The sequence below is a fragment of the Ailuropoda melanoleuca genome, chromosome 4 (assembly GCF_002007445.2).
Source record: "Ailuropoda melanoleuca isolate Jingjing chromosome 4, ASM200744v2, whole genome shotgun sequence".
Classification (NCBI taxonomy): Eukaryota; Metazoa; Chordata; class Mammalia; order Carnivora; family Ursidae; genus Ailuropoda; species Ailuropoda melanoleuca.
In genome coordinates, this window is record NC_048221.1 from 91,451,871 (window position 1) to 91,473,864 (window position 21,994).

At 38.4% G+C, this 21,994-nt stretch overlaps 1 protein-coding gene across 2 annotated transcripts in view; it reads left to right on the top strand.

The window, feature by feature from the left end:
• Positions 1 to 21,994, top strand: part of APLF (aprataxin and PNKP like factor) — a 243,091-nt gene that overhangs the window by 24,895 nt on the left and 196,202 nt on the right. For both annotated transcript variants that reach the window (XM_034659239.1, XM_034659238.1), the window contains exons 4-6: positions 5,200 to 5,347; positions 5,660 to 5,792; positions 13,146 to 13,330. In XM_034659239.1, coding sequence (XP_034515130.1) covers positions 5,200 to 5,347; positions 5,660 to 5,792; positions 13,146 to 13,330 — 466 coding nt within the window. The remainder of the gene's footprint in view (positions 1 to 5,199; positions 5,348 to 5,659; positions 5,793 to 13,145; positions 13,331 to 21,994) is intronic.

The following is a 21,994-nucleotide window of genomic DNA, read 5'->3' on the forward strand; positions in this document are numbered from 1 at the left end:
CAGACAATAACATTAAAAGAAAACTAGACCAATATGCTCATAAGAAATACTTATAAGTCAAATCCAGCAATTTGTAGAAAGGGTAAAACACTATAACCAAGTGGAATTTGTCTGAGGAGTGCAATAGCAGATTGAAGAATTGTCATTTCAATAGATGCATAAAAATAGTTTTGACAAAATTCGACACCTGTTTGTGATTTAAAAAAATAAAAACACCTTTGAGAAATCTAGAAAAAGAAGGAAACTTCCTTTCTATCAAAAACATACTTAACAGTCAAGTTTTAGAAGGTCTCTCCCTAAGATTGGGAACAAAACAAAGATGCCATTTTGTACAACTTCTTCTTCTTCTTCTTCTTTTTTTTTTTTTTTAAAGATTTTATTTATTTTTTTGACAGAGAGAGAGACAGCCAGAGAGAGGTATCACAAGCAGGGGGAGTGGGAGAGGGAAGAAGCAGGCTCCCAGTAGAGCAGGGAGCCTGATGCAGGGCTCGATCCCAGAACCCCAGGATCATGCCCTGAGCCGAAGGCAGATGCTTAACGACTGAGCCACCCAGGCGCCCCTGTTTTGTACAACTTCTATTCAACACTTATTGGAGGTNGAAGAAGCAGGCTCATAACGGAGGAGCCTGATGTGGGGCTCGATCCCAGAACCCCAGGATCACGCCCTGAGCCGAAGGCAGATGCTTAACGACTGAGCCACCCAGGTGCCCCTGTTTTGTACAACTTCTATTCAACACTTATTGGAGGTCCTAGCCAGTCCAGGAAGGCAGGACAAAGAAGTAAAATCCCTCAGATATTTGCTGATGACATGATTGTGGATTTAGAAAATCCTGAGGTATCTACTTAAGAAGCAAGACACAAAACAGTTCCTGTTGTGTTATTACGTTTAGATTATGTTCTATAATAAGCAAATGAATCTGTAGTGATAGAAATCCAGTCAGTGGTTATTTACAGGGACACAGGAGAGCATTTTGTGGTGATGGACATATCCTGCGTCGCAATAAGTGTGTAGGTTACATGGATGTATGCATTTGTCAAAACTGATCAAATTGTGCGCCAGATCTGTGTATTTCAGTAAATATAAATCACATCTACAATTTTTCAAACTAGTAAATGAAAAGAAATTATGTGAGGAAATGGTTTTTGATTTCAGTTAAATGAAATTCAGTAACTGTTGCTTGCAACTTTACATATCTTCCTTTTTTTCCCCTCGTATCACCTATGTAGAAAGAATGTTCTTTTTAACCAGCTGTTGAAATGAGAAATATAAAGAACTAATTTTTTTGTTTCGGTAAATTTCCACAGTGGAATTATATAGTTTTTTTTTTTTTAAATCAGGAAAACATTGCACATTTGTATAAAACAATTTAGAGTATTATGTGTCAACTTTATATTTTTAAAAATTTTATTTATATCCATTCAAACAAGCTTGTCCCCTTAATGTGAAAGACCAGTGTTGCACCTTAAATAAATGAGATTGTGGGATGACTGAATTTTGAGTGTTTTTAGTATTGATAAAAGTAAGAATACAACCCACTTCAGCAGCACTGTACTTTTTAAGGCTATTTTGAGTCATATTATCTTGTGTATTGTTGCTGTGAAGCTGTGTATTGAAAGAGGTAGTAAATAATTTGCGTATGTTTTGGTAATTGTGTGCTTGGGTTAGGGTAACCAAATTAATTGTGTTATTTTATATTTTAAAAACCTATGTGCTTTGTGGCAGTGGTTGGGTCCCTGATGCCATTATAAATTTTTTCTTCCAACTCGTTGTGAATATAAGAAAGATTTGAACAACAAAACAACAACAATAAAACCTGAGAAAACAAAGCTTGCCATTTCTTTCGCTTTTCATTTTACTCATGTCATAATGTTTTCATGTAGTAAATAGATTCTGTATAAGAAGTCCCATTTATAACCTACTCCAGGGAGCGTATGGGTCTGTTCACATTAGCTCTCATCAGTTTGTTCATTTCTCACTCTTTTCTGTATATTCTCTCACAGTATTTCGTGAAATTATTCTGCTAGAAATACCAAAACCCATACTTTTTTGAGAAGTCGAAGTAAGAGAAAACCAAATTTAGAAAAATAAAAGTTTTATATTTTAGTTAATTAAATTATGGCATATTTCATTCAGAAGCACTAACATTAATTATGCATTTTTATTGCCTCCCCAACAGTGGGTGCTCCTTAAGTGTTGGGTTCTTAAATACATGAATGAAATATTGTATAACATTTTGTTTTTGTATCTGAATTTTGTATCTGAATTTCACTGATGAAGAAGTACAACATTGTCTCCCTAGGGAGATTGTTTCCTTTAAGACACTGCTGAGAAAAGTATAGTATACCTATGTCATACAAAGTTTTTTTTTCAAATTGTTAAAGTTCTTAATTTTTAGGTTTCATATAAAAAGCTAATTTTAATCACTTTGATTTTGAACAAAACAATAAAATGATGGAAATGCCATTACAGTATGATAATATGCCTGTTTATAATTCATTTATGATTTTTAAAACTTATTTCTAGATCCAGTTCATTTATGTTAGTAGCATATTTTATATTAAAAATAAAAAATAGTTATATTTAAATTTAATTTGGATTATATTTAAGAAGTAGCTTAATTGCTAAGGTAGTCTTTAAAAAGAAGAAAAGTGTTTTCTGCACTATCCAGGGAGGGGCCCCTATGGTGTTGTTCTGCATGAATGCTCTATGGGCTACCTAGCACCCCCCAAAGCCACGAGAACAAGCTTCCCGCTGGAGTGAGGAATTCCTGTCATAACTTAAAGGGAAACTTGCACAACGTTTGGAGCGCTTGATGTCCCGCAAATGAAGGAGGAGGATGTCCTCAAATGCCTTGCATCAGGAACCCACTTTGTTGCCACCAACCTTGACTTCCAAATGGAACAGTATATCTAAAAAGGAAAAGTGATGGCATCTACATCATAAATCCGAATAGAACCTGGGAAGAGCTTCTGCTGGCAGCTTGTGCCATTGTTGCCATTGAAAACCCGGTTGATGTCAGTGTCGTTTTATCCAGGAATACTGCCCAGCGAGCTGTGCTGAAGTTTGCTGCTACAACTGGAGCCACTCCTATTGCTGGCTGCTTCACTCCGGAAACCTTCACTAACCAGATCCAGGCAGCTTCTGGTGATTACTAATCCTCTCACAGAGGCATCTTATGTTAACCTGCCTACCATCACTCCGTGTAAGACAGACTCTCCTCTGCACTATGTGGACATTGCCATCCCTTGCAACAAGGGAGCTCAATAGTGGGTCTGATGTGGTGGATGCTAGTGTGGAAGTTCTGTGCGTACATGGTACCATTTCCTGTGAACACCCTGGGGCGGTCATGCCTGATCTCTACTTCTACAGAGATCCTCAAGAGATTGAAAAGGAACAGCAGGCTATTGCTGAAAAGGCTATGACCAGTGAGGGATTTCAGGGTGAAAGGACAGCTCCAGCTCCTGAGTTCACTACTGCTCAACGTGAAGTGCAGACTGGTCTGAAGGCGTGCAGGTGCCCTCTGTGTCTACTCAGCAGTTCCCTGCTGAAGACTATAGCGCTCAGCTTGCCACTGAAGATTGTCGCAGCTCCCACTTCTCAGGCCACTGAATGGGTAGGAACAACCCCTGAGTGGTCTTAAGATGCTCTTCCACAAAGACAAACAAAATGGAAATAAGGTTGATGAAAAATGGTTTCTAAAAGTTGAAAAAAAAAAAAAGAGTTGGAGGATTCACACTTCCCAGTTTCAAAACCTACTACAAGGCTACAATAATGAAGACAGTGTGGTACTAGCGTGAAGAAAGACAGATCAGTGAAATAGAATTGAGGGTCCGGAAATAAAGTCCTTACATTATGGCCAACCGATTTTTGACAAGAATGCCAAGACAATTAAATGGGAGAAACAATAGTCTTTTCAACAAATGGTGTTAGGACAATTGGATATCCACTTGCAAATACCTCACACCATATAAAAATAGACTTAAAATAGATCAGAGACCTAAATATTAGAGCTAAAACTATGAAGTTAGGAAAAAATACAGGTATAAATCTTTGTGATTTTGGATTAGGCAGTGATTTCTTAGGTATAACACCAAAAGCACAGAAGGTGGTACAAATGGAATTATATGATGTCCAGCCTTTTGTGTTTGGCTTCTTTGAGATTCATCCATGTTGTTGTATATCAGTGGATTATTCCTTTTTATTTCTGAGTAGTATTTCCATTTATATTTTCAAATGTTCAAAAAAGTACATTTGTTGGATTGTCTCTATGTATATGTAATGAATAATAATCCATCAACTTTGGATGATCTTACTGCACTTTGCAGCAAGTGGTAGGTAGTTGGTTCTGCTAGTATGTTCTACATGTGACCATGGATGTTCGTGTGTCAGAACACTTAGCTTCCGATTGGACTGCAGGTTTGGGGAGATTTTGCAAATGGCTGTACTGGCCAGAACTCCAGTAGCAGCTACGTGTGAACATGACATCAGGATTTTATTTTTTTCTTCAAAAGCTTCTCTGGTATTCTTACAGTTTGCATTTTCTCTTTGGGTGCTGGGTGGCGATCTTAACTTTTATGGGCTATCTGGACAAATACTGAGTCAGTACATTGGTCTTAAGCCTTAAGAGAGATGGCTACTACCCATCTCATAAATAGCTAGTGGTTTCTAGGCTGATCATTTGAAAAGATAAATGTATTTTATGCTGATACAATGAGCAGAAGATGAACATATTTTAGTCGATATATATATATATATATTTTTTTTTTAGATTTTATTTATTTATTCAACAGAGATAGAGACAGCCAGCGAGAGAGAGAACACAAGCAGGGGGAGTGGGANTTTTTTTTTATTTTATTTATTTATTCAACAGAGATAGAGACAGCCAGCGAGAGAGAGAACACAAGCAGGGGGAGTGGGAGAGGAAGAAGCAGGCTCATAGCAGAGGAGCCTGATGTGGGGCTCGATCCCACAACGCCAGGATCACGCCCTGAGCCGAAGGCAGACGCTTAACCGCTGTGCCACCCAGGCGCCCCTTAGTCGATATATTTTATTGTACTATGCTAATCATCTGATTTTTTGTCTTGCTAAGGCCAAGAAAAGGAGCACAATTCATTAGTTAGAGGTACTTGGGAGAATCACATTTATAATAACATAGTATAATAGGAGTGTTTTAAATGATTTTTTATTTTATTTTATAGAAATAGTCAGATGCTTGATGAAGATAATATACTGAACAAAACACCAAAATCTTTCTCAGTTAACTCACCTGATGAGACAACTGGTGCCCCACAGCTGGAAAGAAGCACAGAAATAGCTAAGACCCAAACCACTTCTGCAAATAGTGAGGTGAGAAATTTAAGATCTCATCCATTTGTAACATATTCCTTATTTCAAGGAGAGAAAAGACAACTGAAATTATCCATATCATGACAGTGTTACTGGCATTGCTATTTTTAGGGTAAGCTCTACAGAATATCACACTAGTCCCCCATGACAACTAATAGAGATAAAGAATTTCTTTCTTTGAGAATTTGAGTAATTCAGTCCATACTTGCAGATAGGTTTTTAAATGGTAGTTTCCTGCAAAGTAAATAATTCCACGATTTCATTAAGGCTGCGTGATTATTTTTAGTAATTAATATATAGGTGCCTTTTTAGTGTTTCCTAGGTGAATGTAGAGACCTCAGTAAGCAACAGTCAAACCCTGCGCAGAGGAGAAGGATCCTTCCAGCATGGATGTTAACAGAAAATCTCAGTGATCAAAACCTTTCAGCACCAGTCAGCAGCGGGGGTAGGTTTTGTTTCAAAAACATTAAGCAGAATTTGGAAGTTTTTCTGAACAAATGGAGATAGACTAGTGGTTGTGTAAGTGTATCATTTAGCCTAACATTTTTTTAGACGTGTACATGAAGTCTAACTTAAAACATAAGCTATTATTTTATGTCATTTATCATACACTATCCTGCTAATTACCTTTTGATTTATGTGCTGGACTTATATTAATGTCAGTTTTCAAACATACCTGTTGGTGTCATGTCAGTGATAAAAGGTCGGTACAGTTAGAGCTTTCTAAATTAATTTAATTAAATAAAAAACCGCCAGGCACACACTGTTATGTGCTGGAGGAGTCACAGAAGAGGACCACTGTCATGGCAGATACCACAGCGATTTATGTCAGCTGCTGGGCATTCCCACTGATTCAAGATTATGAAAATATTTACTGCATTGTCTTAGTCTTTTCTGTGCAACTTTGTAGACATCTCAGGTTTAGTTTTTGTTGACTGCTTGTTTTCTTTTATGTGGGTCACATTTTCCTGTTTATTCTCAGGTTTAGTAACTTTCTATGGTATATGGGGTGTTATGAATGATATATTGTAGAGATTTTTTATTTTATGTTCCTCTGAGTAAATATTTTTTTGTTTTAATAGTGATTGATTTGGCTTAATAGGCAATTTATTCGGGCCCTGACCTCTGTTTCCCCTGTTGTGGTCAGCAGCCACAGCCTCTGCTTAGTCCTAGCAGCTTCCAGCTGCTGCTTTTCCTCCCCCGTGTGGCTCAGCAACCAGTGAAGGACTTGCAGCAGTTTTATATGTAAATTTTGGTTCAATTTGAGGCTTCCTTCCTCCTAGCATTTTATCCCCAACTTCCCACCTGCTCCAGTGAGCCTCAAAGTATGTTCTCTGACCAGTTAAACCAGTAAGGATTGGGAGATGCCCTGGGTGGGTGGGAGGAGTGGGGAGCCACAAATTCACATACCTCACAGGTTACACTTAATTTTTCCAGTTCTCCCTTTTTCATCACTCTGCAGTGCCTTCAGATAGTTGTTTTGTTTTTTTTAAAAATATTTTGTCCAAAATTTACAGTGGTTTTATTTGGGATGATTAGTTCAGTCACAATACTCTGCCATTTTACCCTGAGTACAATTGAATATGTACTCTAGTTGAACGTTAGTGCTCTCACGGCTTTTCATATTCAGCATAGTGGTCATAGACGCAGTCTCAAGATTTTGATCACGTACGTTATATACAAAATATTCCTTATTTAATTCTAGTTTGGAATTTAGTAGGATCAGAGCGGCCTCTTGGGAAAAGTAGGTTATATATTGTGAGAGATGTAATCTGGAGAATTTTCATATATAAACCCAAGATTTCCTGGTAAGAGTTTTATTCCAGTATAGTGGTCTTCAATGGCCCACCACCCATCATTACATGTGTAATATTTTTATCAATACCATTTCTCATTAAGCGTGTAATTCCTCAATCTGCAGGAAGGAAATGGGGAGTGGTGCATGGTCGTGAGAGGGGGCAGGCACTTTCTCTCAGTAGACCAGTTTCTCTAGTATAGAAAGAATATCTTTAATTGACCAAAAATTGGACCAATGTCAACCGCCTTCCTGCAAGCAAATCCTTTTCTTTCAGAGTTGTTCTGCGTGGTGACTGCTTCTGTGCTACCACTATCAGATTGCTTATAATCGCCCGAAATACATTTTACTTCAAATTAAAAATAACTATTAACTTTCACTAGCCAGATGTACCATGTAAAATATGAAGCAACTTTTTGAGTACTTCACCTTAAAAATGCAAAGGATAACAATTTGCCATTGACTTGGACAAGAATATTATGTAATACACGGTGTACTTAAAATGCTAAAGCTTCAAAATAAGATAGAAAAGTCTTTGGATTCTGGCATGTCTTCTTTCTCATAAGCAGACTTTGGGGGTACTTGTAAGAGCAAACTTAGGTTACAGGATTCCTTTAGAGACAGAAAGAGTTAGAAATAACACGTAGGACAATTTAGTACTTGAATCCAGGTAATTAAAAATCAAACTAATTTGACTTCTTCTGCCGTGTACATTATTAGTAGTGTTGTTTCATTTGTTTGTTTAAGTAATAAATCATCCAGGTCAATAGACCAATGCTAGAGATTTTAAAAAATCAATTTCTAGGATGCATTTTGGACTCATTTAGAAGTAGGTTACTTTCTTCTGTCTTTTGCAGCTTTAGTACTATACTTTGTTCATTGGTATCTATTTAGATTATCTGATGAACTTGATATTTTGGAAACTTTTGTGTCATTAAGTACAGAACAGATAACATGAACTGATGTTAAATGGCTTATCCAGGATCATGTAATAAAGGCCAGAGCCATAATTGAGACTTAGCTCTGTCTGACTTTAACGCCCTTGTTCTGAGCCATGTCACTATACAGCTGCCTAAACTTACCGCTTCTATTCTGTGGTGTTTTTATTCTTTCCTGTCTTAATATGCCATTGCATTCTCTTCTAGATCGTTTCTCAGTTTAACTATTAGTTTAATCCTTAAATGTATCTGAATATTTGCTGTGATCAGGCTGTCCTTTTTGTTTTTCAGCCAATATAGTTCTAGTTTATTTTCTGGGTCCCCAGATACTAGCCCTTGGATGTTAATCATGAGTTTCTAAGTCCTGGGCTAAAATTTTCTCCATGTCCCTTAGTGATTTGCAAGTGAATATATTTGGGCATGGGCTTTCAGAGCTTCTGTTCTCTTCTCTTGGCTTCCAGTCATCTCTGTTCCCTTAGCCTTCTAGGCTTTAGGACAAGTCATAATTCCTGGGCTATGACACTCCTGCTAGATTGCAAAAGCTTTTAAATTTTTAAATCATGCTACTCTGTAGTACGCTTCTTCTCCCATCTTCTAACCCTCCAACATGGAGACATGAAAAGTGACACATGCTGAGAAAGATTAAAGTAGTCCCCAAATCATTTGGTTTGCATTTAATTTTGTACTCTGAATATTTTCCACATGACCACTCAATGCAGACGATAAATGTTGAACTAACGTTCTATTAATTTGACTGTAGCTTGAATTTTACTTAAAGTGCTGTTCTGTTTACTTTATTTCCAGCAATGCTGCTAAATTATCTGATTCATTCTAATAGTTTTTAAGTCTCCCGATTACCTAGCTCTACAGTCGTATCTACAAAATTACGATAATTCTGGCTCTTCTACTCTATCTGCTGCCTTTAAAAATTTTTATTTCATGAACTAGACCCTATAAATTTTTAATAAAAATGGATAAAATTGGCATCTCTATCTTCTTCCCAACTTTAATAAGGATTCTATTAGTATTCCAGCATTCAAATGATTGGTATTCAGTTCTGATACTCGTATCATATTTAGGATGTTTTCTTTTTTCTTTTTCTTATTTTTCCTTCAGGAATAACTATTGAATTCTTTGACAAATTTTTTTTTGGTATAGATATAGTCCTGCAAAGGGGCAGATGGGCGTGGAGGCAGGGGAGGGCATAGGCAAGCAGTGGGGTGGGGGCGGGGCTGAAAAAGAAAAAAGGAAAAAAAGAAGTAGTCCTGCATTTTCATGTGTCAGTGTAATTAGTGATGTTGGTAGATTTTCTAATGTACCATGCTTGGGTTCCTGGAATAAGTCTAATTTGTCATGATGAGTTATTATTTTTAAGCTCTGTTAGATCAGAGTTGCTGATACTTAGTTTAGAACAATTTGTGTCTGTATTCATAAATGTGGTTAGTATTTTCTTCCATGTGTGCCATCTATGTCAGATTTTAGCATTGAGCTCTGTGGGTGTTGTATACAGTGATTTAGGAGATTTTTCCATATATGCTCAAAGACAGCTTGAATAACAAGAATACCTGTTCCTTTAGAAAATCTTTTTATATCACAGTCTGGGCCTGGTTCCTACTTTTAGTAGTTGATAGTTCTAACATAGGAGTAGGTAAGTTAGACTAGTAAAAAAATGAATGAAACACCCAGAAACAGATCAAATTAACATACAATCAATATATTAAAAATTATCAGTTTAGGGGGGCCTGGGTGGCGCAGTCGTTAAGCGTCTGCCTTCGGCTCAGGGAGTGATCCCAGCATTTTGGGATCGAGCCCCACATCAGGCTTCTCCGCTGGGAGCCTGCTTCTTCCTCTCCCACCCTCCCTGCTTGTGTTCCCTCTCTCACTGGCTGTCTCTCCCTGTGTCAAATAAATAAATAAAAAAACAAATTAAAAAAAAATTATCAGTTCAAATTGATAGGGAAAGGATGCATTATTATTATAAATGATGTTGGGCAAATTAGCTTTCCATTTGAAAGAAAATAATATTAAAGCACTACCTCATATCATATTCTTAAATTTTTATTGAATCAATAATCTTAATGTAGAAATTAAAACTACTAATGCATTTAAAGAAAATATGGGAACAATATTTTTATTGCTTCTGGGAGGCTTTCTTAAGATGATAGGGAGCCTGGAACCACCAGGGAAAAATTGACAGGTGCATTCAGGTTAAAAATGAAAAAAACTTTGTGTGCAGAAGACACTATAAACAAAGCCAGAGGCAAGTAGCAGACTGACACACCTACTGGGAGATATTGTCTGTCACACCTATAAAACATAGAAGGTTAATACTTGTTTACTTAGTAACAAAAAGGAAGATAAAACTGAGAAATTTTGGACATAGTACTTGACATGCTACAGAAGAATATATACCATCGGCATTAAATATATGACAACTTTGCCAGTCTTTCTTACATATTTAAATATACAACACTCTCTGATCTACAAATTCTAATTCTACGTGTTTATCCCACAAAAATAATAGCATTTATAGTTTTAGTTCTGTGTGTGCTTGCATATATGTATTTGTAGGTATATTTGGTTAACCTTAGAAAGTTGGGAAAGATACACTTCAAATTGTTAATATAACTGTTAGTGTGGTTCTTTTGGAGGATAAAGTTAGATGAATGTAATTGTAATGACATGTGTATAGTTGAGCTATCATTCATATATTGTTAGTGTAATAACTCACATAAGTAAATGCAACTAGTCATATTAAAAATAAAGTGATTTGTTTTAACAGCTTTTCTTTTATATTGCAGTCATTTAACTGTACCTGTTCTGGATTTATAAAAATATTTGATATGCGGATTTGAAGATTGTTGTGAGCTAATTAAGCTATTTATTTTCTTTACTCTAGAGCATTTTTACAACACTATCAAAATGGCTTCTTCCTATGCAAAAAGAAATTAGCTCTGGTCCTTAGAAGGAAGAGAACTTGGAATTTTGAAGAGTATTTTAAATATTTATTTTTAATTTTATGATTTTTTAAAAAGAGATTTATTTATTTTATTTTATTTTTTATTTTATTTTATTTTATTTTTTTATTATTATTTATTCGAAAGAGATAGAGACAGCCAGCGAGAGAGGGAACACAGGCAGGGGGAGTGGGAGAGGAAGAAGCAGGCTCACAGCAGAGGAGCCTGACGTGGGGCTCGATCCCCGAACGCCGGGATCACGCCCTGAGCCGAAGGCAGACGCTTAACCGCTGTGCCACCCAGGCGCCCCGAGATTTATTTATTTTAGAGAGAGTGTGAGAGAGTGTGCTCAAGGAGGGGGGCAGAGGGAGAGAATTTCAAGCAGACTCTGTGCTAAGCTCAGAGCCCAAGTTGGGGTTTCAGTCTCATGACCCAGAGATCATGACCCAAGCCCAAACCAAGAATCTGATGCTTAACTGACTGAGCCACCCAGGCACCCCTAATTTTATGATTTTATGTACATGTGCAACACTTGGAATATGGTAAACTGCCATTTGGGCAGATGCTTTGTCTTAATTTACATTTTTAGTTCTTAGTATAGTAAGCAGCACCATTAGTTGATTATTTCTCTTGATTTGACTAATTCATATCTGTTGTAGCATTTGGACATTTGCTGCATGAAGCTGTATAGTCCTGACAGTTTCTAAAATGATATGAAATCTTCCTAATTGAGATTCAAAGCAAATATTTAAGTAATTTAGGCAAAGTTTAGTTATTGAATAGTTTATTCTTAACTTTCTTATGTAAATACATTGTTTGTATTGGTTCAGTTGGTTTTCCTGTTAAATAATATGGACGGTATTTCTTTCCTGACTTTAATGAAGGACTGTTATTTCAGACTACTTGAATATCTTTTAGTGCAGATCTGAGCAGCCTATAGCTCATGAGCCAAATCCCGCATGCTGTCTGTTTTTGTCAGTAAAGTTTTACTGGAACACAGCGGTGCTCATCCCTGTACGTATTGCCTGTGGCTGCTTTTGCGCCACAAAGGCAGAGGTGGGTAGTTGTGACAGACACTATATGGCCAACAGAACTTAAAATATTTACGCTCTGGCTTTTTATAGAAAAATTTGCCAAACCTTGCTTTAGAACGTTAATGACTATGGGTTGCCTTACATACCTATATTCAGGCTCTCAAGGGACTCTTTGGACCAGTTCTGTTCCACAGTTCATTTAGTCAAACATTTATTAAGCACCAGTTTTATGCTAGACACATTTCTAGGTGCTGGAGACACTGGGAGGGAACAGTGAACAAGACACATAAAGTTTCTGTTCTCGTGAAGTTGCCATTTGAATGTAGGGGAGACAGATAATTAATCATGAAAATTGTCCTCTTAAAAAGAGTAGATTTTTTTTTCTGACTAGAAGGATCATGGATTTATTCACAAAATATAATACTGACTTAGGTTTGCCAAATATATTGAACCTCGGGTAAATATTATATGGGGTACAGTGTCCATTGTTATTAAGACTTGTTTTCTAAATTGGTAAAGTTTGTGGAGGTGACTCTCACTTTTGGGTTATTTTGGGTTCTTAATCTGTTATTAAGTTGAATTCCTCACTGTGGATGTTAGGGGCTCAATAATTGTATGTCAAATTCATTGGATGCTATATGTTAAATTTTCTGTTAGAGAAATTGAGTGCTAAAATAAAAAATATATATTTAACACATATCAAGTACTCCACTATATACTTTATATATTGTACCTTGTTTACTCCTAGTAACCCTATGAGTTATTACTATAATTCCCTTCTTTGGGATGATGAAACCAGAGTTCAGAGAGGCAAGGTGAAGCAGTTCAAGGATGGCACCTGTTCATATTAGCATCTTGGCCTGGCTCTCTCCAGGGCTGGAGCTCCTGGCCAAAGTGCTGCTTAATACTATTTTGAGATTTGCAAATAAGTGTTTTCAAGTTGGCACTAATCTAAATGGAACTTTACTTTTAATTGCCCTTTTATCCTTTTTCTTCTTTCTTTCTTTTAATGGATTATTGACATTTGAAGATACAGGAGATAATTTTTTTCTTCTTTTTCATTGTGTGTTGAAGATAATAATATAATACAGGGAAGTGGAAAAGACGGAATCTGTGAAGATAAAACTCAAGTAAACATAACACAGCAAGGAAGAAAGCGATTAATTTCATCCGGAAGTTCAGAAAGTACATCAGCAGAACAAGACACAGGGAAAAAGTGCAAAAATGCTGATCAGGAAGAGTCTATCATTTCATCCAAGGTGATTTTTAAAAAGAATTTATTATTTGGGGGTGCCAGGCTGGCTCAGTTGGTAAAGTGTGTTTCTTGATCTGGGGGTTGTGGGTTTAAGCCCCACATTGGATGTAGAAATTACTTAAAAATAAAATCTTAAAAAAATCATTATTCAAGTATTCTAGATAAGAATTAATTATATGTTGTATACAGCAAGGAAAAACTAAAGGTTCTTTATTACTGAGCTTATGAAGATAAAAACTAGCTCAGATTTTTTTGGCTTACTAAAATTAATATGGTACTTGCTTTGTAGAAAACAAATCTATTTAATTTACAAGTTTTCAGACTGGAAAAAAAGTGGGGACCACTTGACTGGTTGTAATTGGTTCCTCCATTCTGAAAACCTGGTTTCTTTTATGTTATCAGTCATTCTCAGACTACATGTAACCACCTTTTTCTTGATACCTATGAAGAACAACTGATAGGCTAGTTCTTAATAGCTGTTGCAGGATTACTTCGGGGCTAATTTACAGTATCTGGAAAACTTCTCTTTCCTCTTTCAGTTTTTGCTAACTCACTTGAATGGTTTGACTGACTTAAGCATTCTTTAACCTGGGTACTTAATGAAAACAGGGCCTATTATTGGATGCCTTTAGAAAAAGAGAATTAGGGGCGCCTGGGTGGCACAGCGGTTAAGCTTCTGCCTTCGGCTCAGGGCGTGATCCTGGCGTTATGGGATTGAGCCCCACATCAGGCTCCTCTGCTATGAGCCTGCCTCTTCCTCTCCCACTCCCCCTGCTTGTGTTCTGTTTCTCGCTGGCTGTCTCTTATCTCTGTCGAATAAATAAATAAAATCTTTAAAAAAAATAAAAAAAAAAAGAATAAGAGAATTAGAGAGGAAGAGAGCAAATGAGTGAGCAAACCCAGGGCAGAAAGGTCAAGTATTTTTCCTCTTCAGAGAGGGGTGGCTTTAGGTAGTAGTTTTCATGATCATTACAGACCTATGGCTAAGCTCCATGGGTCTCCATCTTTTTAGTGTCAGTTGGGAGCCAAAGGAGTAGGATTGGTTTTAGAATAGTGTACACTGGGATGCTTGAAATGCTGTCAGCTCTTCCGGAGCATTGGGCCTTTTATAGTACTCACTTTGCTTCTGCCTCCTCTCCCATTAGAAAAGATCTAGCTTCTCGCTGGATCCCTTCTTCTAGGTAGGGAAGTGGGGTCTAATTCCTATAGGGTCAACTCCTTTGCTTACTTATGGAGTCAGGTATAATAAATGAAAACAAAACATTTTCTGACTCACATGTATTGACCATAAAAAGTTACTGAGATAAAAGTTGTTTAACTTTGAGCCCTAATATGCTCTATTCTCTATGACTTAATATGACTGCCTTTTTTTTTTTTTCCAAAAAGAAGTTTTTTGGTTTTGTTTTGTTTTCAGAAGAAAATCTGTAGTATACATATTTTGCTATGTTTATCCGAACCCATTACCGAAGTTTGGCAATGACAAGTAAAACTTAAGAAACACTTTTCTTAATTGATAAATTGCAGAGAGGAGCAGTAAACAGACTCAAGATATTGGAGATATTTGTGAGATTTTGATGACACACAGATTAGACTGCCTACAATTTTGTGACTGTACTAATGTCTGGTCATGAAGATAATTGCTCTGAAATTGTCCATAATATTTCTCATTAATTCTCTTACATCTTTCTGCAGCTCCTTATGGGTTATGTAATTGTCCAGTTTGGGAGTTAACATGAGGGTGCTTGAATCTACTAACTTTAAAGAAATAATCTACATAATTTACATAATCTAATTAGGTCTCTGTTATAAATGACAGAAGGAAGCCTAACTGAAACAACTTAAGCAAATAGTGTTATAAAGCGTATTAACTGTTGCTGGGAAGCCAGCTACCCTAACATTTGGTAACTTAACAATGTTTTATTCTTACAATGCCGTGGGTTGGCTGGGCTCAGTTGGGCATTTCTTTTGTGACACCTTTTTGATGTTGAGCTGTGCTGCATTCAATTGGGAACTCAGCAGAGGCTGGAGCATCCGAAATGGCTTCACTCGCATGAATAGTGTCTCCACAAGGGTTGACTGAATGGCTGGTGGCTGGCTGAGCCTCCCTTTCTCCACTTAACCAGTAAATTTTCTAGGCCGAACATCTTCACCTGACAGCTAGATTCCAGCGGTTTCAAAGTAGAAGCAACTATTCTCTTAAGGCCTAGGATTGGAACTGGTAGAGTGTTATTTCTGCTGCATTCTTTTGGCCAGAGCAAGTTACCAGGCCAGTCTAGATTCAAGGGGAGGGGATAGGAACTCCACTGCTTGATGGCAGGAGTAATTTGTGTAAAAAGGGATGGGAGGAATTGTTGGCAGTCATCTCTGATGACTATCACACCAAGATAGAGGAATAATTCAATGTCCAGAATGGAAAGGAAAACAACAGGAACTATAGATCATAAAGACCAGCTGGGACAAGGAACTTAATCAAAATCATGTTGGTCTGTGGTTTTTCCATTTTCGGCTCTCAAATCGTCCTTCACTGATGGCAGGCTTGCTTCACGTGATGTACAGCATGGCTACTGGTAGCTCAAGGCTCATGTCATCTCGTTTTTCAACTTAAGAGGAAAAATTAGAGTTTCTCTGTGGTTGCTTCTGTGGTAAGTTCTAAGGACTTGGATCATGAAATCTCCACTTAGACCATTCATAGTGCTCAGAGAGATGAAGTAGTATCATTACCCTTTCTGGGTCATATATACACCCATTATTAGACAAATGGAGGAAAGGGGGTCTAGAAAGAAAGAAATAGTAGGTATTGTAGTGTTTTTTGGGCAGGGGGATACTATAGTTAGATCTGAATAAATTCAGAGAGGGCAGAAACTGGTAGTTTTTAAGTTGGTCGAGATCAACCTAACAAATGAGGTTTGGAATGGTTGGGAACACTTGGGATATACCGTGAGGTGAAAGAGCAGATGTAAGGAAGAAGGGACTTTCAGAATTTCATGCATCTAGAGGGGGTTCTCTTGTTTTGACTTGGCCTCTATTGAGCAATCAGGTGTCAAGGTGATCAGTTAGGACAGAGCCAAATTGAAAGTAACTCAAGCTTTTCTTCACTTAGTGCGACAGTACAAGCAAAAGGGGAAATGACTTGTTGGCTCCCCACTGTTCCATTTTGTCCCATGGAACAGCACTTGGCAAGAGTCAGCAGCACAGGTGTGGAGAATCCTCTAACTGCTGAGGAGCCCTGGACCAAAGGCTTTTGCTTCTTTCTAGACAAGGATGAAGGAGAAGAGGAAGAGCCAGGAGTGAAAAGATACTGAGTCAAAGTACAGAAAAGTGCCTCAGCCAAAGCCCCCTGTAGGGAGATCTAGTGAAGATCCCTGGGAAGGGCCTAAGCCAGTTGCGCCCCCCTCCTCCACACCTACCAGAGAGGCCTCTGGATGGAGGCACCTGGGCTAGGAATGCACCATAAGCATGGCTGGTCCAGTGAAGCTTGAGTCCTTGATTGCAACTCCCTCTAGAAAACTGTAACACACTGGCTGTGGACCTTGTCTGATGTGGGGAGGGCAGCTTCCCCTGTGAGGCCTGCCAGCCAAAGTGTTTGTGATTGTCTAAGCTTGGGCCTGAAGGATCATATATAGGATTTTGGCCTAGAGCCAGACTCCTCAGTCTGTACCTTACTGTGCTGACTACTGTTCCATATAAGTTCCAGACCAACCAAGAGACCTGAGTGTCCTCCAGCCAGCTGCTGTCTATTCCTTTTAATCTGAGTTAGAATCCCTACCTTGAAATCCCATCTGCTTTTCTGTTTGTTTGGGTTTTTTTTTTGACTGTATAGCATTTTATTTTATTTGTTTTCCTTTTTTAAAATTTAAATTCAATTAATTAACAGACAGTGTATTATTAGTTTCAGAGGTAGAGTTCAGTGATTCATCAGTCTTCTATAATACCCAGTGCTCATTACACCATGTGCCCTCCTTAATGACCATTACCCAGCTACCCCAACCCCCCTCCCCTCCAGCAACCCTTAGTTTGTTTCCTGTGATTAGGAGTCTCTTGGGGTACCTGGGTGGCTCAGTCAGTTAAGCATCTGCCTTCAGCTCAGGTCATGATCTCAGGGTCCTGGGATCGAGCCCCGCATTGGTCTCCCTGCTCAGCGGGGAGTCTGCTTCTCCCTCTCGTTCTCCCTCTATGCTCTCTCTCTCTCTTTAAAATCTTAAAAGAAAAAAGTTTCTTATGGTTTGTCTCCCTCTCTGATTTCATCTTGTTTTGTTTTTCCCTCCCTTCCCCGATGATCCCTTGTTTTGTTTCTTAAATTCCACATATTAGTGAGATCATATGATAATTGTCTTTCTCTGATTGACTTATTTCGCTTAGCATAATACCCTCTAGTTCCATCCACGATGTTGGAAGTGGCAAGATGTCTTTTTTTGATGGCTGAGTAGTATTCCACTATGTATATATAACACAATTCTTTATCCATTCATGTGTTGATGGACATCTGGGCTCTTTCCATAGTTTGGCTCTTATGGACATTGCTGCTATAAACATTGGGGTGCAAGTGCCCCTTCGGATCACTACATTTGTATCTTTGGGGTAAATACCTATTAGTTTAATTGCTAGGTCATAGGGCAGTTCTATTTCTAACTTTTTGAGGAACCTCCATACTATTTTCCAGAGTGGGTGCGCCAGCTTGCATTCCCACCAACAGTGTAGGAGGGTTCTCCTTTCTCAGCATCCTTGCCAGCATCTGTCATTTCCTAACTTGTTAATTTTAGTCATTCTGACCTGTGTGAGGTGGTATCTCCTTGTGGTTTTGATTTGTATTTCCCTGATCCCTAGTGATGTTGAGCATTTTTTCATGTTTTTTGGCCATTTGTATGTCTTCTTTGGAGAAATGTCTGTTCATGTCTTCTGCCCATTTCTTGATGGGATTATTTGTTCTTTGGGTATCGAGTTTGATAAGTTCTTTATAGATTTTAGATACTAGCCCTTTATCTGATAAGACATTTGCAAATATCTTCTCCCATTTTGTTGGTTGTCTTTTGGTTTTGTCAACTGTTTCCTCTGCTGTGCAAAAGCTTTTTATCTTGATGAAGTCCCAATAGTTCATTTTTGCCTTTGTTTCCCTTGCCTTTGGAGACACGTCTAGCGAGAAGTTGCTGTGGGCATGGTCACAGAGGTTATTGCCTGTGTTCTCCTTTAGGATTTTGTTGGATTCCTGTCTTACATTTAGGTCTTTCATCCATTTTGAGTATTTTTGTGCATGATGTAAGGAAATGGTCTAGTTTCATTCTTCTACATGTGGCTGTCCCATTTTCCCAACACCATTTGTTGAAGAGACTGTCTTTTTTCCATTGGATATTCTTTCCTGCTTTGTTAAAGATTAGTTAACCATAGAGTTGAGGGACCATTTCTGGATTCTCTATTATGTTCAGTTGATCTATGTGTCTGTTTTTGTGCCAGTACTGTACTGTCTTCATGATTACAGCTTTGTAATAGATCTTGAAGTCCAGAATTATGATGCTGCCAGCTTTGGTTTTCTTTTTCGACATTCCTTTGGCTATTCAGAGTCTTTTCTGGTTCCGTACAAATTTTAGGATTATTTATTCCAGCTCTGTGAAAAAAGTTGATGGTATTTTGATGGGGATTGCATTGAATGTATGCATTACTCTACAAATCATAGACATTTTATCAATATTTGTCCTTCCAATCCATGAGCATGGAATGTTTGTCCAGTTCTTTGTGTCTTCCTCAATTTCTTTCATGAGTGTTCTGTAGTTTTCTGAGTACAGATCCTTTGCCTCTTCCTAGATATCTTATAGTTTTTGGTGCAATTATAAATTGGATTGACTCCTTAATTTCTCTCTCTTCTGTCTCATTGTTAATGTATAGAAATGCAACTGATTTCTGTGCATTGATTTTATATCCTGCCACTTTGGTGAATTCCTTTATGAGTTCTTTCAATTTGGGGGTGGATCCTTTTGGGTTTTCCACATAGAGTATCACATCATTGGTGAAGAGTGAGAGTTTAATTCTTTGCCAATTGGGATGCCTTTTATTTCTTTTTGTTGTCTGATTGCTGGGGCTAGGACTTCTGGTACTGTATTGAACAACAGTGGTAATAGTGGACATCCCTGTCGTGTTCCTGACCTTAGGGGAAAAGCTCTCAGTTTTTCCCCATTGAGAATGATATTCGCTGTGGGTTTTTCATATATGGCTTTTATGATATTGAGGTATGTTCCCTCTATCCCTACACTGTTATGGGTTTTAATCAAGAAAGGACGCTGTACTTTGTTAAATGCATTTTCTGCATCTATTGAGAGGATCATATGGTTCCTGTCCTTTCATTTATTAATGTAGTGTGTAACATTGATTGATTTGTGGATGTTGAACCACCCTTGCAGCCCAGGAAGAAATCGCACTTGGTCGTGGTGAAGAATCCTGTTAATGTACTGTTGGATCCTATTGGCTAGTATCTTGGTGAGAATTTTTGCATCCGTGTTCATCAGGGATATTGGTCTGTAATTCTCCTTTTTGGTGGGGTCTTTGTCTGGTTTGGGGATCAAGGTGAGCTGAGAGCTCTCTCCTGGGCTCACTCTTTGCAGCTGGCTTCCCCGTTCTGATTCCTGGGGACTCTGCCACACTCAGGCACCCCTTCTTTCTGTGACCCTGGGGATCCTGAGACCACACTGTCCCCCCTAGGATTCTGTCCCATTTCACCACCTGAACGCCTTTCTGGCAGGGATGTCCCTCATAGGAGCAGACTTCTGAAAGTTCCAATTTTGCACTCTGCTGCTATGTCACTTTCTGGTAGCCAGCTTACGGAAACTCCCTCCCCTTGCTGTTTATCTTCCCATATATCACCTCAGATTCACTTCTCCGTACCTTCTACCTTGCAGAAAGTGATCACTTTTCTATTTGTAGAGTTGCGGCAATTCTTTTCTTAGATCACTGGTTGACTTCACAGGTGTTCAGAGTGATTTGATAGCTATCTAGCTGAATTCCTGGGACCAGACAAAACTAAGGTCTCCTACTCCTCTGCCATCTTGGAAAATTAATCTTGCTTTTCTGTTTTGATAGGCTTGACTAGACATTGTAGAAGGTGGCCCATTAAGCTAACAATTTATAATAATGTAATCTTATCTCCATTTCCACCCCCCTGTATTTTTCTGACCCAAATCTAAATTTAATATTTAAGTCTTTGGGTATTTATATTAATATGCCCTAACTTGAGCCTTGGGACTGATTGTAGTAGGTGATATGGCAGGTGGAATGATCTTGACCTCCAGTGCTAGCTACAGGGGTCATGAGTCCCTAAGTCACAGTGGGAGTCTTAGCTAGTTAACCCTGAGCTGCCCAGAAGTCCATTCAGGTGGTAAGATATTAAAGAGATGCAAAGAGGAGAAAAATACCCAATTTAGAGTATCCTGAAGATGAAGGCTATTCTGCCTTATCAGGGTGCTATAGTGATTTATTTGGTAAAACCAATAATTTGGCAAGTGTTTATCTCAGGCAGTATAAATCTAAACAACTGATTGTAGAGTGTCATGTACCCCTATTGGTTGTTTGGACGTACCATTTTTTTCTTCCAACTGAAAGACTGCAAACAGGGCTATTCCGCAAGATTTTTTTTTTTTAAGTCATCCAGAATATCAAAAGGTCTAGGTGTTCAATAAAGTTTTTAAGGCATTACCAAAAAGGTGGCTTATTCCTGAAGGCTGGTTGGGGGTGGGGTGATGTTTCGAAGAGTATCTTCATTGTCTTGAGCACACTGGATACCTTGGCTTGGCTAGTGTATGTTACATTATTGTTCGGTGGAAGGTGTATATTTGAGGAGTGGGGAAGGATGCTTGTTTAATCTCTTCGAAGGAGATTTTTGTGTTAGGTGTTGGAAGATGGCTGGCATGCTAGCAAATGGGGTTAGTGAGGAGGAGAACTGTCAGTGAGCAGCACCGTGTGAGCAGAGGCATAGAGGCGGGAAAATGTGTGTGGCCCATGGATGTACGTCCGCACTGGAGTGTTGTTTAGGGGCGCCTGGGTGGCTTAGTAGGTTAAGCGTCCGACTCTTGATTTCAGCTCAGGTCATGATCTCAGGGTTGTGGGATCAAGCCCAGTGTAGGGCTTTGGCTGGGCATGAAGCCTGCTGAGGATTCTCTCTCTCCCCCTCCCTTTTCTCTCCCTCCCCCAACTCCCGTGCACACACACACACTCTTTCTCAAGAAAAAAAAAATCAGGGCTAAGGAGAGAGTTCTATTAGATCTGTGTTATTTGGAAGCAAACTTGCCAACAGTGCATTTAGAGTATAGGAATATATGGAGGTGGAGGCTTTGGCAGCGAGAGCCATTTCCAGTTTTGCTGCCTGCGCTGTATGTATATGAAGCTGTGCTAATAATTGCCGACGTGAGTGCGCTGGCTGTTCTCTGTATGCACATGCCTGCCATGAAGTCTTACTCGTATTTCTTCATGAAAATAGCAGGGGAGATGAAGAATATATCTCCTGTTGCACAGCCATCTCTTAAGGCTGTATGCCCCAGAGCTCTGCAGTATTGGTTTCCTACATCAAAGAATACTGTATCCTTTGCTTTTCTGATTGGCTATTTATTTATTTAAATATTTTATTTATTTATTTGACAGAGAGAGACAGCAAGAGAGGGAACACAAGCAAGGGAAGTGTGAGAGGGAG